Raw genomic sequence first — 17,703 nt, 5'->3', positions numbered from 1 at the left:
TGGCAATACCATTTTACAATCTAGTACTCAGATCATTTTAAACCGACTAAAAAAGGACCACCTCTGGTTTCTCTAGAGGATTTCTTTTTCGTGAGCTCAGAGTTTAGAGCAGCAAATGTTAAAACTCTCATGATATGGATATATGTCAAACATGACTTAATCAACTACAGCATAAGACATGTTTTTTGATTAACTGAAGGTCACAAATACCAAATTTTTAATTGGATTATTCTCATCACCTTCCAAACAAGCAACACGTGTAGGGTTTTATTGCTTACTTGAGTTTGAATGATGACTTCGGATGTAAGGAAGCGTAAAACATAATCATCAAGAGCATATGTTTTAAGTTTACATTGATGTCAAGGAAATCATTCAAAGGAATTCCTCATAAAATTTTAATAGTAGCAGAATCCAAAGACATAAAATCCTTAAGTCACATTTGCTCCATTCCATCTGTTTCCATTAGCACACATTAAAAAAACACGTATTTATTTGTCTGCATGGTTGACCATGATGGGAAAAAGTGCTCTAAACACTAAGCCACCCAGGAAATGAGAGTAACTCAGAAATGTTTCAGACTTTTTTGGAGCCATATATTCAGCATCTGGAGTGACTGTTGTTTGCAGTATTTGGACAGGTCAAACTCTGATGGATGAGATGCTTGAAGTGTAAAGTTTCAGCTGTCTGGAGTTCATGTAAAGATAAAAGAGACAATGTTTTATGTGTTTAAGGAGACAAATCTGATTCTGATAGACAGGAAGTAAATGTAAAATAACAAAATAAAACAATAACTATCTTAAATATGGACCAAAAGCCCAAATTCAGCTGTTCCTTCATGTAGTAAATGCAGTGAGAGTCAAAAAAGCATTTGCCCAACTGAATCTTGCAGACAGGACAGGCCACCAAACACTCTGCCCAATAAACAAGCTCCCAATTCATTTTAGTTTCTATACTCTCCAGCTATCTGAGAAATTTCTATCTTAAATGCCCGTATGCTAGGATAATGAGGCCATTTCTCTGTGTGTGTGTGTGCCGGCCCCATCTTTGGTTGCTGTGTCATCATTCATCCTGAGCAGGACAAACATGTCTGAGATAAACGAAGGTGTTTGGGTTTGCAGTCTGATCGCTGGAGGGGATAGGAGAAAAAAAAGACGACGCAACCTAAACATTCCCATCTACAGAGGATTTCCCTCTTTCTTTGTGTCTGTGTGTGTGTGTGTGTGTGTGTGTGTGTGTGTGTGTGTGGATGAGTGTGGGAGCTGCTGACTTTTTAGTTAGTGTTTTCAGCTGTTTCATCTTTTACAGCATCAAAAGTCCCGTCCTTTGAGCGCAGTTTTGTAGCCATCACTCCACCGTTTTGTCGAAGGCCGTTTGAGGTTCTGCCGATTCATGTGGCTGAAACTGTAATTAGGTTATCAGACTGTGCCCGTTGATTAAACTTGCACCCAGAGACCCAACCTCTGCCAGCGCCCCCTCCACGTTGCTCCCATCACCGTCCCCCAGTGAGCATGCGGTGTGACAGCTAAAATCTTCCCCCCTAGCACACTCGGTGCTCGAAACAATGCATCCTGATAAATCCTCAGAGGGCCCGAGGGTGTGTGTTCGTGTTTCAGTGCTCGTGCGTTGGCGGACGACACACACACACACTCGTTTTCACACGCATGGCGGCTAGAATCTGTCTGTCCAAGCACTCTCCTCTATCAGGAAGTGAGGTAGGCCCGATGGGAGCAGTAAGTCCAGAGAGCTTAGTGGCCCAGAATAGGCTCCATTGTGCCCTTTGTGCTGGAGGGGATTTGGGCCTACAAACTGACCAGTCTGCTGGAAGGTGATGAGGATGGAAGGTCTGGAAGAGCCGGGCGGAGACCCGACGGGCTGGCATGAAAACAGACGGGGATGCCAACTGGCAAGGATGTGTGTGTGTGGTGAGACGTGTGGGGAGACGCTGGCAGGAGGATAGACTGATCTCTGATAAAAATTTGTCTCCATGTGTATAAAAAGTAAAGTACATTATTTGTATAATTTGTGAAAAACGCGTGAAAAATGCGGACTAAAGAAACCAAGTAGAACCGTTATGGTATTCTAGTGTTAACCAAAATTATAAATCCCCTTAGACATTAAAATAGGAGTGACAATAAATATTTGGGGTCTTAAAGTTCCCCTGTTATATCTATTGATAAGTTACTAATAAGAAAAGGGTTTCTCCAAGCTACAGTACCACAGATAATTACCACCCAACCCCACAGCTCTACTTAGCTTTTAAGCCGCTTTTAGCACATTGTTTTGATTTTACTGCACATTCAAGATATGGTTTACTCCTTCAGAGGTCCCTTCAACTCTGCTTCAAACACCAGCAGCAAAGTAAAGCTCTGACAACCACAGAGTACACGCTCTGTCCAGTAACAAATTCAGATACTAGCTGGTAGAGAAAGTCAAACTTCTAGCTTCTTAAAAGTGTATTCAGACCAAAAGCAAAGTGAATTTCTGCCTTTTTTTCATTTTCTGAAATACTGCTGCTGCCATGCACGCAAGGAAAGTAGGCTTTTCTCATGCACTGTTTGTATGTGTACCTATAAACGGTAATGCACCAGAGTTTGTACATAACCCACTTATCATGAGCTAGTAATTTGCATATAACCTACGTAATAATAATGGTTGCAATCATATGATGAATGTACTGATTGTAATAAGAAAGAGAGCAGTATAAAGAGTAAAAGCCAGTAAAAGGAGGCAGGTTGGGCTGGTAGATGGATAAAAAAAAAAACGCATGACTTTCCCCCAGGACACTGGTGTTCATGTCCCGTGTGAAACCAAGAGAACTAACATACGTAACTTTACTTGTTTAAACCTAATCTACATTGCTTGCGTTAAGTACATAACGTGCCATTCATGGGGCTGGAATTCTGAATCTATTGTACGTGCTGCTATATGAAGATACATAAGGGAAAGTCAGGAGCACTAAGGGTTACTAGGAGCACTAATTTAATGTTAACTTGATTTGTAGAAAACACAACTGACAGTTGGAATCAAATAACAAATACATGTTTTCAAAGCTGACCATGTCGTCCTATGGCTTTGTTCACTTTTCTCCAAGCCCTCCTTTTCTTTTCTCTCCATACAGTAGAGGTTTAGTGGTTGATCTTGCCCTTCTATGGCGACAGGTAATCTGTCCTCCGTTACTGATTCTCAGTGACGCCAGGAAAATCCGAACACTGATTGGCATCATGCAAAATTTTCGCTCAAGTTGAAACATTTCAACTTTAATGACTGCATAAAAATTTCTTTTTGCGTCACCAAGCACAAATTTGCATTTATTCACATCTTTGCTCTTACTTTTTGTGTAATAGCATGAAAAATATGTTTCGCCTGGCACTACTGTAACACACTTTTAGAACCAAATAATACAGAGTCTGTGATGACCAAACTGGAGATAAAAAGAGAGGAATATTGGTTTTGCATTCATTAGCTGGCCAGAAATGCTACTCCAAACTGATGCTAATTTTGTGCAATGCAACAGTTTATTTACACTTAACATTTAAGAAACTCAACAGGATGATAATATGTCTGTCTAAGCTTTAAGTATTAGATTAAAAGATGCTTGATATAAAGAAGTGATGCTTTTTGAAGGATTTCACATAAACATGTATTTAAGATTTAGCACGTGGAAACTATTTTAATCTAAACCATCAAAAAGCACAAGGTGAGAAGGCAGTAAAAAGTATTTCCACCTCATTATGTAAAATGCTGCTCTGGTGACTTCCTTATAAATCAGTCAACACATGCATGACATACACGTTTTCACATTCAGAGGTTACTGAAGGTTGGTTATCTGTGTGATGTAGAATACTGCCCCCTGGTGGGCATTTTGAGAGCAGCCTCATGCTGATCTGAATCATCTGATGTGATTTAACGGCTCTCTTTTTTTGTCTTTATTGGTTTCCTTTTTTGTTCCCTTTCATCCCCTCCTTTTAATCTCTACTCTACACTTTGTGATCTTCTTTCTCTGCAGACTGCATTTTTTAATTCCTTGCCATGTTAGGGAATAAACAGAGATGGTTTAAACTTTTAGAAACTCACCTCACTTCCTCCTTCAAACTCCCAAAGACACTCACTTCCAGTCGACCATGAAAGAGATTCTCTGAAGATTAGATTTTAGTAGCCGTTTTTTACATTTACTAGCTTTTCTGCCTCTATATCCATGCATGCATGGTTATGATTGCAACCTTGTAAGAGGAACAAAAGCAGTATTTAGTGCACACTGGGTGCTGAGACTAAACCATCTTTTCACCTTAACTCACACTTCACCTTTCACCCTTACATAACACCAGACAGTCTTTAAAATTGCCCCCTTTGACCTGAAAAACATACTAGAAGGACGTTGGACTCTTTTCACAACATGACCCCAAAACCCTTTGTTGTAAAGATGTCTTTTTCAGACAGACAGGAGCAGGTTAAAGGAGCCGGTTAGCACTTTAATTGTGCTTGCAGCTGGGCCGCAGACAGGCTAGAGTCCGATAGAAGGAAGTGGGCAGAATGACAGGATGACAGATGACAGTTCCAGCAAAGACACAAGATGAAAGTTGCAAACTAAAGATGATGAGATTGACAAGAAAGAGTGATGGAGGATGGACGGAAGGCGAGGCGTGAGAGAAAGTGGCTCCCTGTTAGACCTTTGCATATTTTCTGTAGGTGAAACCAGGTGTGAGTGTGAGCTGCGAGTCAGACAGCTCCGGCAGGCTGCCTTTACCTGGCACAGCCCTGTCATTACTGTTACATGCCTTCCCCTGAGGCCACGTGGGCTGGAAGCAGAGCTGCAGCCTCAAACACGCAGTATGGTCAGGGCTTATCCAGAGTCATTGTCACTGTAAAGGAGCTTTATATGATAGTAAGAGCATTAATATAGCAGCAAACCATTATGTACTTTGTAAAGATACTGTGGGGTAAGCTAATGCCACCTCCCAGTTTACCCCAGGTTAACACAGTTAGCTCTGTCATCACCGTGTCATCATTTGCACTATTAGCACCAGGAGCTGCAGCTCAGCCACCTCCATGTAGACAACCTCTGAATCATAGAGTTCGCTCTTATTATCATATAGAGTTCTGATAAAAGCAGCGTGCAGAAAACCAACAGGAACTATGTCTCAGTGACGTCACTGCAGTCTTGTAACTGGTGTCACATATGATATATAGATGTTTTTTGGCATGTCTAGTTTAATAATTCATTCAAAATTTGGCTACTAGTTTATCCTAGAGAGCTTTACGTTCTACATTACAACTGATCTAAAATGTTATTTATTACTTTCTCAAACTGAGTCCTCATTTAAAAAAAATAATAATAATTTATACTTTACATTTTACTCTCTGCAAGAAGGTGAATATGTGCATTTACCAAAATGTTGAACAATTTGTTCCATTTCTATTTTATGGAGAGCAACAAAGTCACTAGTGTGTGCTAAAAAGCTAACATTCCTGCACATTGCTTAGAGCTAACCCAGTCATAATGTAGGCAGCTGTGCTGTGACTCATTTTATTGTGTCCTCTTCTTCCAAAAGTGGACTTATTAAACATATGCTTTTTTACAGTACATATAATGAGTACTTTTTTTAATTAAAGGGGTAACTTAACTATAACTAATGACCTGGTTGCCTGATTCCAGGCCTCATAAATGACCCATGCTTTGCAAAATACAAAAATAAAGTTTAGACAGTCACAAGAAGGTATTTATACTTTTGTGTTATTGTCAGGCTTTATCGAAATGGTCCGGATGCTATAAACTCCACACGCCTGGTACTTTACCCTGCAGGCAAGTTAAAACAAATGATGATGATGTTAAAGATGTTTATAACAGGTATTTGACCTTCACCGTGATGTCCCCCAATGTTAGATTTGTTATTCTGAGTACTGTGTCTGCAGGCACAGCAGTTATATATGATTAGGACCAGGTGTGAATTTGAGAATTACCTTCCCTTTTGAATCATGTGTGTGTGTGTGTGTGTGTGTGTGTGTGTGTGTGTGTGTGTAAGTAATACAGGGGTGTGTGTAATGAAGGGAGTGCAACCTCTGTGCATGTTCATTGACAGGTATATGTGTGTTACGGACTATAGTCTACTGTGTGTGTAAATCCTTTTTACTCTAATTGTGATTTAAGTGCGCAGCTAAATGAGGTTAAGGGCAAAGTTAAGGAATATGCACTCACGGGTGCACAGGTTTTTACATGCATCTCAGCTCTATAAATGTTTCTATAAATTTCTCAGAAATGTTGTACATCTGCAGCACTGGTTTACATCCCTAGTTAACATAATTGTGTGACATCTTTATGAATGAATTTATGAGTACATTTCCTCTCAGTGAGGTAATGAAACAAAATTGCTTATGTTTCAGTTTTTTGTCATGATTTAGGCTGATGTAAAAGTAAATTCCCTGTTTGCATGTTATAGTATTGAATAATAAGACCTTGAATCTAAAAAAAATGTTAAAATTCAATGTGTGTCAGTCACTTTTCCGTTCAAATCCACTGACTTTCCTTTGACCTGAACCCAGACATCTGTCCCACTCTCCTCCCTCTCCTCCCTCCATCTGTCTCCTTTCTCTCTACCCTGTTATACTGCTTAAAATATGAGCTAATAGCAGGTTGTGAGTAGTCAAAGCTGTGGTGTGAATGTGTGTCTTAACAAACTCTGCCGCTGGAGAGAGGGATTCCTTTGGCCTGTTCATTCATCCACCTGTTAATGTTGTTTTTTTGTTTTTCTACTGTCATCATGTGGTTGAAAATGGTAGTGCAGCTTGTCACCTTTTGCACATTCACATCACGATAAAGGCTTTACATTTCACTATATTTCCCTAAATATTGATAAAGATGTAAAAAGCCACCATGGGTTATATTAAAAACTGCATTTTCCGAATGATTTTCAAACCAAATATTAATCCACAGCAGCAAATTTTCCTCCAAACCAACATCTAATGCTACATGCCACTGCATGCCTACATAAAGCACTTCACCATCCTTCTCAGACTCAGGCACTCTCAAGTATTAACATCCCAAAAAACACCCTGCTGTGTTTTCTGCCCTTACCTGTCCCATCTTATGTAAACACACCCATCAAATCCACAACACAAAGACAAAATGGTGTCCCTGGCAATTTGTTTTGCAAGCGTTTCTTGACAAAATCCCCCATCAGGTGGATTATGGTGTGTAATTGACGATGTTAATAAAAGGAGGGAAAGACGTTAAGACACTGTGTTTACTCAGACATCAGATGAAGATGATAACGGGACAAACAAAAGGCTTACAAGTGTCATATGCAGGTCACTAACTTATCACATCCTCAACACTTAGAGGCTTTAAATCACTTTAAAACGTACGTAGAAACTTATCAAAGACATGATAAAAGCTACAAATTTGCTTTCTAGGGCAGTGGCTCCCAAACTTTTTCTTCAGGAACCCATTTTCTATTATTGAGTAAACTGATGGCCCCTGAATAAATGACATCTTTTATAGATATTTCATGTGATTTTCAATGCATAACAATAACAGTACAGGAGGTATGATAAACTGTAAAATTACCCCAAACAGTGGACCCAATAACTACAGAAAGTTTGTTTAAAATTAGGAATTTGGATGAATTTTGAGTAGATTTATTGTCTGTGAATATTGCATCAGAGAAGAGTTTTGCTATCTAGGTGTTTTTTGTTGTAGTTCTTGTAGTTTTTTTTTACTTTTAATATAATTCTCTGCCTCTATTATTAGGCTTGAGAAGTGACCGGGTCTTCTGTCTTCTGTCTTTTGTCAGGGTCGTCCAGGGCCTCTCGGTGAGGTTGGTCAGAGCGGACCAGAGGGGCCACGTGGGGGTCTGGGGCCTTCAGGGCCTAAAGGAGAGAAGGGCCACCTCGGACTGAAAGGACCATCTGGCCCCAAAGGCGACAAGGCAGGTTTTATAGATCTTAACGTTGTTTAATATTGTTTTTACAACAAAATATTGTACAGTAAATAAATAACCTGTCTTTTATTGCTTCTTATCAAATATAGTGATTATATAACTTGAAACAATGAAGCAGTTACATGTCTTTTCACTACCAGGTGTTGTAATTCCAGATTATTATAGATTAACACAATGGATTATTTACTTACACAGGGGCCGATGGGAGTGCCAGGGTTCCAAGGAACTAACGGAGTACCTGTAAGTAAACCGAAAACACACAAGCACGCACAATATGCATCCATGCACTTATCCTTGATCATCCAGTAGTTATTGTCATATAATTCTAAAGCATTTTAAAGTTACATTCAGTGGGCAGATATTATTTACTTATGTGATTAAATTCAATAGACAGGATCGTTTGGGGCCATTTAGAGTAAACACATCTGTTGATTTTGTTTTTAGCAGAAAGAAGACCCCTAACCACTTTATATGTAATGTAAAAGTAGTGATGGAATTTTGGGTCCAATATCATTACAAGAAGCATCAAACAGTCGTAAAATGGGTTTAAGATACAGTTTTATTATCATAATACAATGTAAGATTGCAAAGTTAAATGCAAATGTTGTTCCCTGTACACACAAAAAGAGGATAACGAAATGAAATCACAATATAAATATAAAGTAGTAATTTGACAAGCCAGAATAAAAATACACTCTAGTAAATAGGAACTTAAGATATACCATATTTAAAAAGAAAATGTGCAATTGTCTATACACATGCATCAATAAATATACAATAGTATCATCACAGGGTAAAGAAATTGTGTCTAAAAGCACTGTGATCTTCTTGTTGGTAGTTTTGTGTAACTACAGGTTTTATTTCACTCTTCCAGGATTTTACATCCATTTATTTTAATCTCTTTTTCTGACAAAAAAAAATTATTTTATTTTTTAAGCTGATTTTAGTGTCTGTTGTTGTATTTTACAACAATATGTTTAATTTAGGGTCACCCTGGTGCTGACGGTAGCAGAGGGCCACCAGGATTGGATGGTTGTAACGGGACCAGGGGAGAACCTGGAGCGCCAGGCTACGGCACAGGAGCACCCGGACCCTCAGGATTTGCTGTGAGGACAAACTTCCTCAACTTCTCTTTTTATTAGTCTTTCCATTTAAAATGTCATTTTTTAGAGGATATAAGAGTTTGTCACTATAAACAACAGAGTAATGCTGATGTCGTCCTTTCCTTCAACAGGGGCCTTACGGGCCAAAAGGTCAGAAAGGAGAACCTCAATACATCTCAGATGATGGCTTCACGGTGAGGATTGTATTTTCCTCTTCTTTGTTCTTTCTGCTCACGAAAGAACTTTATATCGTTTGTTTTGTGTTTCAAGTCTTGTATGAATTTAGCAAGTTTTAACTCAGTTTCCACTTTTTTATGTCGGCAGAGATTGTGTGATGGCAATCTTAACCACCCATGTCACCGTCTACATCATTGCAAATGTTATTAAACATTAAACGTTTTGAGTTTGTGCTCGTTTTTGTGGCCATATTGGATACCTAATTTTGTCCCTTGCAAAAACAGGCCAATGAATTCATGGCTTTGAATTGGCTTTATTACTTTTTGTTCAGTATTACATTCTTCACTTTTGAAACTGGGTATATCTGTTATTAAGAATTTTATTATTTTGTTATCTTCTTCAAAGAAGGTTATTTAATCTAATATTAAGTGAAGTTTGGTGGAATGGTATATCTATATATTTAGATCTATATCTCTATCTAATGTGGTAATGTGCTTATTATTTAAAATGTGTTAAGGTCTAGAAATCCTTGAATCCCAGACCAAATGCACATCAAAAGCTAGCCAAATTCCACCAACGTCTCGTTTGTTTTGTTTCATAGAAACTCAATGTGCACCTTTCAACCATATTGATATATTGATAGTGTGCGTGCACATATCAGGTGAAAGCCAACCTGCAAAGATTGCTTTGGCCACTAGGTGTTGCTACAGTAGCAGCACAGTGGAATTGAATCTAGATAACACAGTAGTCATTCAACTTTGCATAAATCTAATCTGTGTACAGATATTTCCAAACGGGATAAAGATATGCTATCAACCAGTCTGCATGCTTGTCTGTATTTGGTAAATCAATGACTGTTTTTCTTTTTCTCTTTCTTCTGTTTAGAGTATACCAGGTCCACCAGGACCAAACGGTGCACCTGTAAGATTCTTACTTTTTCTGCACACCATACAACAACAACAGATAAATTATCTTTAATACAGGGATCCCATGGTCATGAAAAACATGGAAAACTCACAATTTCACAGTATTGTTTTCTAGGCCTGTAGAAGTCATGGAAATAGTAAAAAAAAAAAAAAACCTTGATGCTGTTGTGACACTGTGATTAACATGTAGAGTTTCCAAACATATGCTATGCCCTACTGCTACCTTAATTTTTTTTTTTTAGATGGAGCAATGTCAGTTTTATATATTGTGAACGGTCATCGAAATTTGATTATGAGTCCTTGAAAATTCATCGAAAAAATTTTTTGTTTTGAAAATGTGGGAACCCTGTTAATATAAAATAACATATCTGAGTAAATGCACTGTACTGTAACTGTTGTACCTATTTAAAAGCAGCGTTCTGACCTGGTTATGTTTTTTATTCTGCAGGGGATCAGAGGTCCTGATGGTCCATTTGGTTATCCTGGTCTAATAGGGCCTGAAGGATACCCCGTATGTAAACCGATTGATCTGTTTCTCTTCCTCAAGCCACTTCCTGCACTTGATATCATATTGATTTACATATTTTTTTTTGATAGTTACATCTGATTTAGGGCTGTAAGATATGGAAAAAATCAAATACACCCACTAGTTTAATATCGATATTGCAACAATGTTGCAGGATTGTGTTAGTGTTAGTGCTTTGGCAAAATATTAACACAATAAGATTTTTGATAAATAATCATCAATAACGTAGATATATTGACTAAGTGGGTAAAGGGAAACAAAAGAGCAGCAAGAAAAATACATCACTTTACTGTATTGCATCCTTCAAAACTAGAAAAAGACGATGCTAATGATATTTTCGTAAAATCTAAGACAATATCAAGTCTCATATCACAATATCGATATAATATTGATAAACTGCCCAGCCCCAATCTGATGATGGCTTGTGACATATCATAATGTAAAAGCAGCAGGATTACACATCCAAAGAGTGAGGAAATGTCATATAGCAAAGGAATTAAAATCACCATAAAACCAGTTAAATGTATAACACAATAAGTGATTTTTAGTCATAATTGTTTGGTTATAATCTCATCATAAGTATTTTATTAATTTTGTGCATATGTATTGCTAGCTAAAAATGTTTAGGAATGATGAAATAGCAATAAATGTAATAAGTCAAATAAAAGAAATTTAATTTATAATTGCCACAAGTGCGGATTTGATGATTTTTGGATGATTTATGATATTTTATCCATCATTACAGACACTAATCTCTCTATCCATATTATTTCTGATTTTGTAATTGACTTTATCTTTCTGTCTTCAGGGCCCTCCTGGTCCTCCTGGCCCCCCAGGGCCAATGGTAAGTGAGACAAAAAAGTCCAGTGATGTATTTTATTCTATAATAAGGCAGTTTAACCTTAACAGGTTTTTATTCTTGTTCTACCAAGTGCCTTTGTTAACCCTTGTTGTTTTTAGGGGAGCCGTAGTGACGGATATGAAGGAGAGAAAGGAGACAAGGTATGCTTTGTCACTTAAAGAGCACATACATGTAAACACATTTGTCTGTGGAGATTGATTCACACACACACACGCAAACACACACACAGGTAAAGGCCTGTTGAGTGAGTGCAGCCAATTGAAAAGTAACATCTGCACATCTTTTTCAATTCTATAGTGCACTCATTCTTTCGGTCTCTTGTTTAGTTTCAGTTTTTCCATCACTTACACAATGAACAGAGAATAAATCCCAGTTCAGCTCCACACACTTTAAAATCATGAGAGCACGAGAGAGCACACACAGTGACATACATGACACAAGCTGTTTTTATGTCAAATCACCTGTGAATGAGATCAAGGATACTTTATTTCCATGATGTCATCTCAGGTGATAGATGGATTCATAAAGCAGAGCACAAGTGTAAAAACCACAACACTAGACTTTTTAAAAATGCACCTCTAAAGGAAGACTTCTACATTTAGGGCATTGAAATTATTCATCATCTTGGCTGAAATTCAGTTAAATTCAATTTTTTTAATAAAGTCCAATGTGACAGATCACAATTATCCTTCGAGAGCTTTACAACATACGACAGCCCTCAGTCCAGCAGATAAGGAAAAACAGGGAAAATAAGTCTGATGATACAAATTTGCAGGTAATTTTTTGTATGTTTTACTTATTTTCATGCAAATTTTGGGGTAATTTCTTATTTTGTTGCCTTCTTCCCATGTTTTTAAAAGAAATCGAGCCAAGGGTTAAAACATCAATCACTTTCAAACTCATGGGTTCTTCATTGGAACGGAAATAATATAAACAGATCTATTACAACTGGTTCTTTATACAGAAAATATATAAAACATGTATTGACACTGTGCAGCTGTCATTTGAAACCAATATGCCTGGCCAAATAAAGGCGTCCTTGGCCTAAGAGTTGCCTGAGGAACATTTTATTACTCTGACCAAACGATGAAAAGGCATCTCATTAAGTTAGTCTTGCTTTTGGAGTAAAACATTGTGGTTTCTACACTTTCTCTCCGCTAAACATCAACTGCAGACATCAAAACAGCCATTTTAGAGTGCTCTAGCTGGGTCCTAGGCGTTTAGGTGTGAATGCATGTATGTGTGTTTGTGTGATGAATTGGTTGGACATAATCCCGTGCATGTTATCTGACTGGTGGTGGCTTGGCAACCTGCACTTCCTCCATCCAACACTCATTAATCTACCCTCCATCTACCCTTCTCTCCTTTAACCCCACCCGTCCCTGCATCCCTCCTCTCTCCATCCTCAGACCGACTACTGAACTGTTTGTTGCATCCGTTTCCTGAATGATAAAAAGATCACATGAACCTCTACTTGATTCAGTCTGGTTTGTTCTTTCAAATGATTTGTGCTGCCACTGAGACAAGCCGCAAACTCGCCGAGATGTGTTTTACATCAGATCTTAAATTCTGAATCATAATCAAGTCCCAAAATTTACTGCATGAATATAGTTTGTGAGTTGATCAGTGGCATTACACACTTATTTCCATCACTGTTAAATGAGAGCTCAGAGATTTTACATGAAGTTAATCTCCAAAATAAAAAAAAAAGATCAAATGTAAAAGTAAATTCCATCCAACTAACTGTGCTGCATCTGGTGGCTTTGATTATTAAAATTCTGCTTGAATGCACAACATTAATCAATAATTAATAATAAAACTTCAAGGTTGAGATTTCTGAGCTGTCACTGTGTAGGACGATCTGTGGACTGTAACTGGGTGCTGGAATCACTTGCTCCTACTTCCCATGTTGCACTTTATCCCCCCTTTAATCATGTTTGGGTTATGGTGAACCCTGGGATTTGTAGTTCATTTGCCTGCTCTTTGACTCAACCTCCATCCACCCACCCATCTCATCTTCAAACAATCACACAGAGTTACTAACAAGTCATCTTCCTCACACACTGCATGCATGTTATGCTCAACCCAAAACCCTCGAAACACTGAACTCAGAAGGATTCGAGGTTGAACTGAATGTGGAAACAGCTGGATTTACTGTTGAGCCTGTTCAGAGTCGTTTTTGTAGGATGGTGTTTTAGGTTTTAGCCATTGGGGAAAATGGGGGCTCCTATAATTTCTAAAAACTGATCAGCAAGTAACTCAGGATAAAGTATCCCAGAGCTCTCTCTCTTCTTCTTCTTCTTCTCTTCCTCTCTTGTTATGGTCTTCCTTTCTTTCTTCCTCACTCCTTTCACTGTTTATCTATCCTTACGTTTTCCACTTTGCATTCATTTACTTTTCGTCTCTTTTTCTTCTATCTTTCTCCTGTATCACTCCTTCTCTTGAGTGTGAAAGTTTATTCTATCCGTCTGTCTATCTTTTTAAGAGAACAAAGCTAAAACCTATGTCTGCAGGCTCTATGGCCAAAAGTATGTGGACAGGTGTGCTTTTTGTGTCCCTTTAGTCTGTGAAATCCTACAACACACAGGGATATTTTAGATTATTATTATTAAGTGATGTAAGTGAGTGTGTTTATTCATGTAGCACTTTTCATTAGCACATGTCACAATGTGCTTCACAATTAAAAATATGGCAACAGACATAAAATGAATACAGAATAGTGAAAATACATGTAAAAAATACAGAAAAATAGGGTCAAAATAGATGCAGCAGCACCAGAAATGTTGTATTTTTTATATTCCACACATTTTTATTTCTTGTAAAAGCATGGCACGTACATTACCGACAGTGTAACTTGGCAGTTAAGGTGTGTTCAGTTAATAGTGTTGCAATGCAGCCTCAAGCGAAGATGAGGTGTGAGCTACAGAGATTTCACTTATTTTTCCAACTCCACACCTCCAGATTATTTAATCAAAAAGCTTTACACCACTGTTTTTTCCCACACATGCAGTAGTTTCCCAAGTTTCAGTTTTTAGCATTATGTTTATGTGTCTACATACTTTTGGCCAAACACTCTGATTATTTAGCTCTGTCTGCTCTTTGCTTGTTTTGTTCTTTTTCCCCTCTTACATGTTTTCTTGATGCTCTTTTGTCATTCCCATCTTCCCTGCTTCACTTTTTCTTATATTTCTCATCTACTTCCTTTCCTCTCATCACTCATCATTACCTTCTCGTCTCTTCTTCGCTCCCCCCCTGACCCTAATGATTGGCTAACAGTGTGTTGTGTGTATTTCGGACTCCAGGGCGACGTGGGTCTTCCCGGACCCAGTGGTACTCCCGGCGACGGGTCGCTAAGAAGCGAACAAACTCTCACTATCTACAAAGGAGATAAGGTAACACAGCAAGGGAAGGCTAGGAACAGAGGTTATAGCACTTCCACAACACACTCACACACACACACACACACACAGATGCGGTGGGCTTTCATTCATAAAAGTTGTAACACGATGGTCAAAAACACAGCAGGCAGCAGGCTGATGTTAGAAATGAAAGGAAGAGGAGCAGTGATTGCAGCACACTTCTCAGCTGTGGAGAGGTGAACAAGTGAGGAATCAAAGGAGGAGGAGACAGAGGGGGAGGTGGAGGAGAGGCTGGTTCAACTTGTACACACACACACACGCACATACTTTGTCATACATGCTGAGCTGCTCTGGAGGCAGAAAAATTCTCAAATTTTAAATTAAATTCTTTATTTTCAATGATGTGTGATGGAGAGTATGAGATAAATTCATATGGATTACATCTAGAACAAACACAAATTTTGGGTGCTAATAATAATAATAATTTTACAGATTATGTAGATGAGGTTGCAAAATAATGTGTAAAAATATTTTCAAGCTATGGAAGAAAATGTTTAAAAGAAATATTTGGAACATTTGGATGAAATGTGGTTTAACCTACCTATTGCTTTACACTATTGAAGCTAATTTAGTTAGGCAAAGGGGAGCTTGAAGGAAGCTATTATGGTAGTTAACATAGCTGGTATTCAAAATGTAAACTATTGAAATTAAAGGTGCATGCTTGACCTAGAAATTAGCAATATGACAAAGCAAAAGCTGTTAATTTGGTGTTTTTGTAGCTTTCAACCATGTTGCAGGACCCTCAGCTGTCAGTGCACAGAATTTAAGCCACAGGATGTGGTTAAACACTTTGGAAAAACCAAGTTATTTGAGTTTGTTTTAAAAATTATTTGTCTTGTCAGACAGTCAAACTAGTCTTTATGCAAATAGTTACATTTCCCTCTTAATACCAAAATAAAAGCTTTGAGTAGCGGAAATGCATGAAAATAAAATAGAAATAATCCAAAAATAAAGACATTTGGCTACTTTTGAGCTGTGACCCAACTGATCCTGACTGCCTCCAGAGACTCTTTGACACTGTTAAAAGTCTAAATAAACTTAAAACCAGCCTCTCATCATCACCCCAACATTTCCTCACTCCTCCACTCACTCACTCACAGCTGTCCCCTGAATGGCTTCATCTACAGTCAAACAGAGAACGTCCTCCACTCAACAGTCCCCCATCTCTCCCCAAATGACCCAAAACTTTGCCACTACCTCCCCCCCCCCTTGCTCCGCCGTCTCCCCGTCGCCACAGTGATCAGTGTAAACAGCTCTTTCTTCCTTGGTTACGGCATCCAGGGCGACGTGGGCTTGCCCGGTGACCCCGGCCAGCCAATGATCAATGGCGTTGTGGAGTTTGTGGGTTTTCCCAAAGGAGACAAAGGAATGCAGGTTTGTTGGAAAACACACCTCTTTTGAAATGGCGAGCAGGATGAGCTGCATTGTGTCAAAGATGGACAAATACAGCCATGTTTCCTTCAACCTCCTACCAAATCTCTACCTCTACCTTTACCAAAAGTCTCTCTGTCATTTAAAAAAAAACCCTGTGTCAATTTCTAAATAAGTTTGGAAAACAATATTTATAACTCCTACAATAAGCCATTAGTGCCATTTCATTTCTCCACAGTGTGAAAATTAAAGGACCACTTCCCCACAAAATGACAGTGTTCATCTGTTGCTCACCTTGTGTTACACTGAATTCTTGAAGAAAACTTTCTTTAATGCCTCTCCAGTGAACAAAGAAACACTAAAACAAAGACAACTCTTAATGAATTGAAGTCATAGGAGTCCACGTTAAACAACAGCAAAACTATATCAAAACACACTGTCACACAACTTTGTGCAGTATAATCCAAGTCTCATTTATCCAGCGGTATGCTCTGTACTTCCCAAACACACACATTTACGCTGTAAATGTACTAATGAAAACTGAACTGAAAGTGAAATTTATCTGCTCTCTCTTCAAAGCCAAACTCCGTTAACAAAAACAGTAATTTTACCTCACTGAACACAGGAGCTGCCTCAATCCATTAGTTAGTTTGTGTTATTTTGTGACTTTGGCATTTTAAAGGGTTAGTTCAGATTCAACTAAGTCACACAATAACATAATAAGAGCATGGATAAGTTTAACTTTTAGTTCCCATCATAAAGGCCTGCCTGTATGTTTGGGAAGTAATGAACATATTACTGGATAATGAAACTTGGATTATACTGCACAGGTTTTGCAGTTTTTTGATAAAGTTTGGCTGTTGTTAAACGTGTAAAATGTGGACCCCTGTGACTTCAATTTCATCAAGAATTCTCTCAGTTTTTGCATTTTTCTATTTTCCATTTACAGTGGAGACATGCAAACGTTGTGTGACATGGGTAGAGTAATAGATATACAAATAAAAATTTGGAGGGTGAAGTATTGCTTTCATTTCCAGCATTTCACAACCTCTTTTTTTTTTTTTTGAATAATTGCATTTTGTTATTATCAATCTTTTGTAGGGTCTGTCTTCAGTTGTTGCATTTAAGGACAATCCAACATCCAAGATTTAATTGTTAGTTATTGACTGACAACCTTTATATCCTTTTGTTGTCATTGTTTTTTTAGCACTTAATTAATGAACATCAAAGCTTCCTTTAAAGCACCAACACAGGAGAGTCTCCAAAATATTCACAGCTACATCTTCAGTATCGCACGATGATGATGTCACTTTGACAGAGACATTAAGGGAATCAAATGTCCACAGCGGTGATCAAAGTCGACTCCCTGTACACGCTGAAAAAAT

General features: G+C 38.2%; 1 protein-coding gene across 4 annotated transcripts in view; it reads left to right on the top strand.

Moving 5' to 3' along the window:
* col4a6 (collagen, type IV, alpha 6) overlaps positions 1-17,703 on the top strand; it is a 135,805-nt gene that overhangs the window by 90,641 nt on the left and 27,461 nt on the right. For 3 of the 4 annotated variants that reach the window (XM_088073210.1, XM_088073209.1, XM_088073207.1), the window contains exons 5-13: positions 7,788-7,922; positions 8,130-8,174; positions 8,921-9,040; positions 9,169-9,231; positions 10,100-10,135; positions 10,589-10,651; positions 11,475-11,510; positions 11,627-11,668; positions 16,229-16,321. In XM_088073210.1, the coding sequence (XP_087929336.1) occupies positions 7,788-7,922; positions 8,130-8,174; positions 8,921-9,040; positions 9,169-9,231; positions 10,100-10,135; positions 10,589-10,651; positions 11,475-11,510; positions 11,627-11,668; positions 16,229-16,321 (633 nt within the window). Of the gene's footprint in view, positions 1-7,787; positions 7,923-8,129; positions 8,175-8,920; positions 9,041-9,168; positions 9,232-10,099; positions 10,136-10,588; positions 10,652-11,474; positions 11,511-11,626; positions 11,669-14,830; positions 14,921-16,228; positions 16,322-17,703 lie in introns of all 4 variants that reach the window. The other variant, XM_088073208.1, reaches the window with a different exon arrangement.

The sequence above is a fragment of the Plectropomus leopardus genome, chromosome 23 (assembly GCF_026936395.1).
Source record: "Plectropomus leopardus strain MGB_pleo_1.0 chromosome 23, ASM2693639v1, whole genome shotgun sequence".
NCBI lineage: Eukaryota > Metazoa > Chordata > Actinopteri > Perciformes > Serranidae > Plectropomus > Plectropomus leopardus.
Note: the sequence above shows the minus strand (reverse complement) of the source record. Positions and strands in the feature narration are given on the sequence as shown.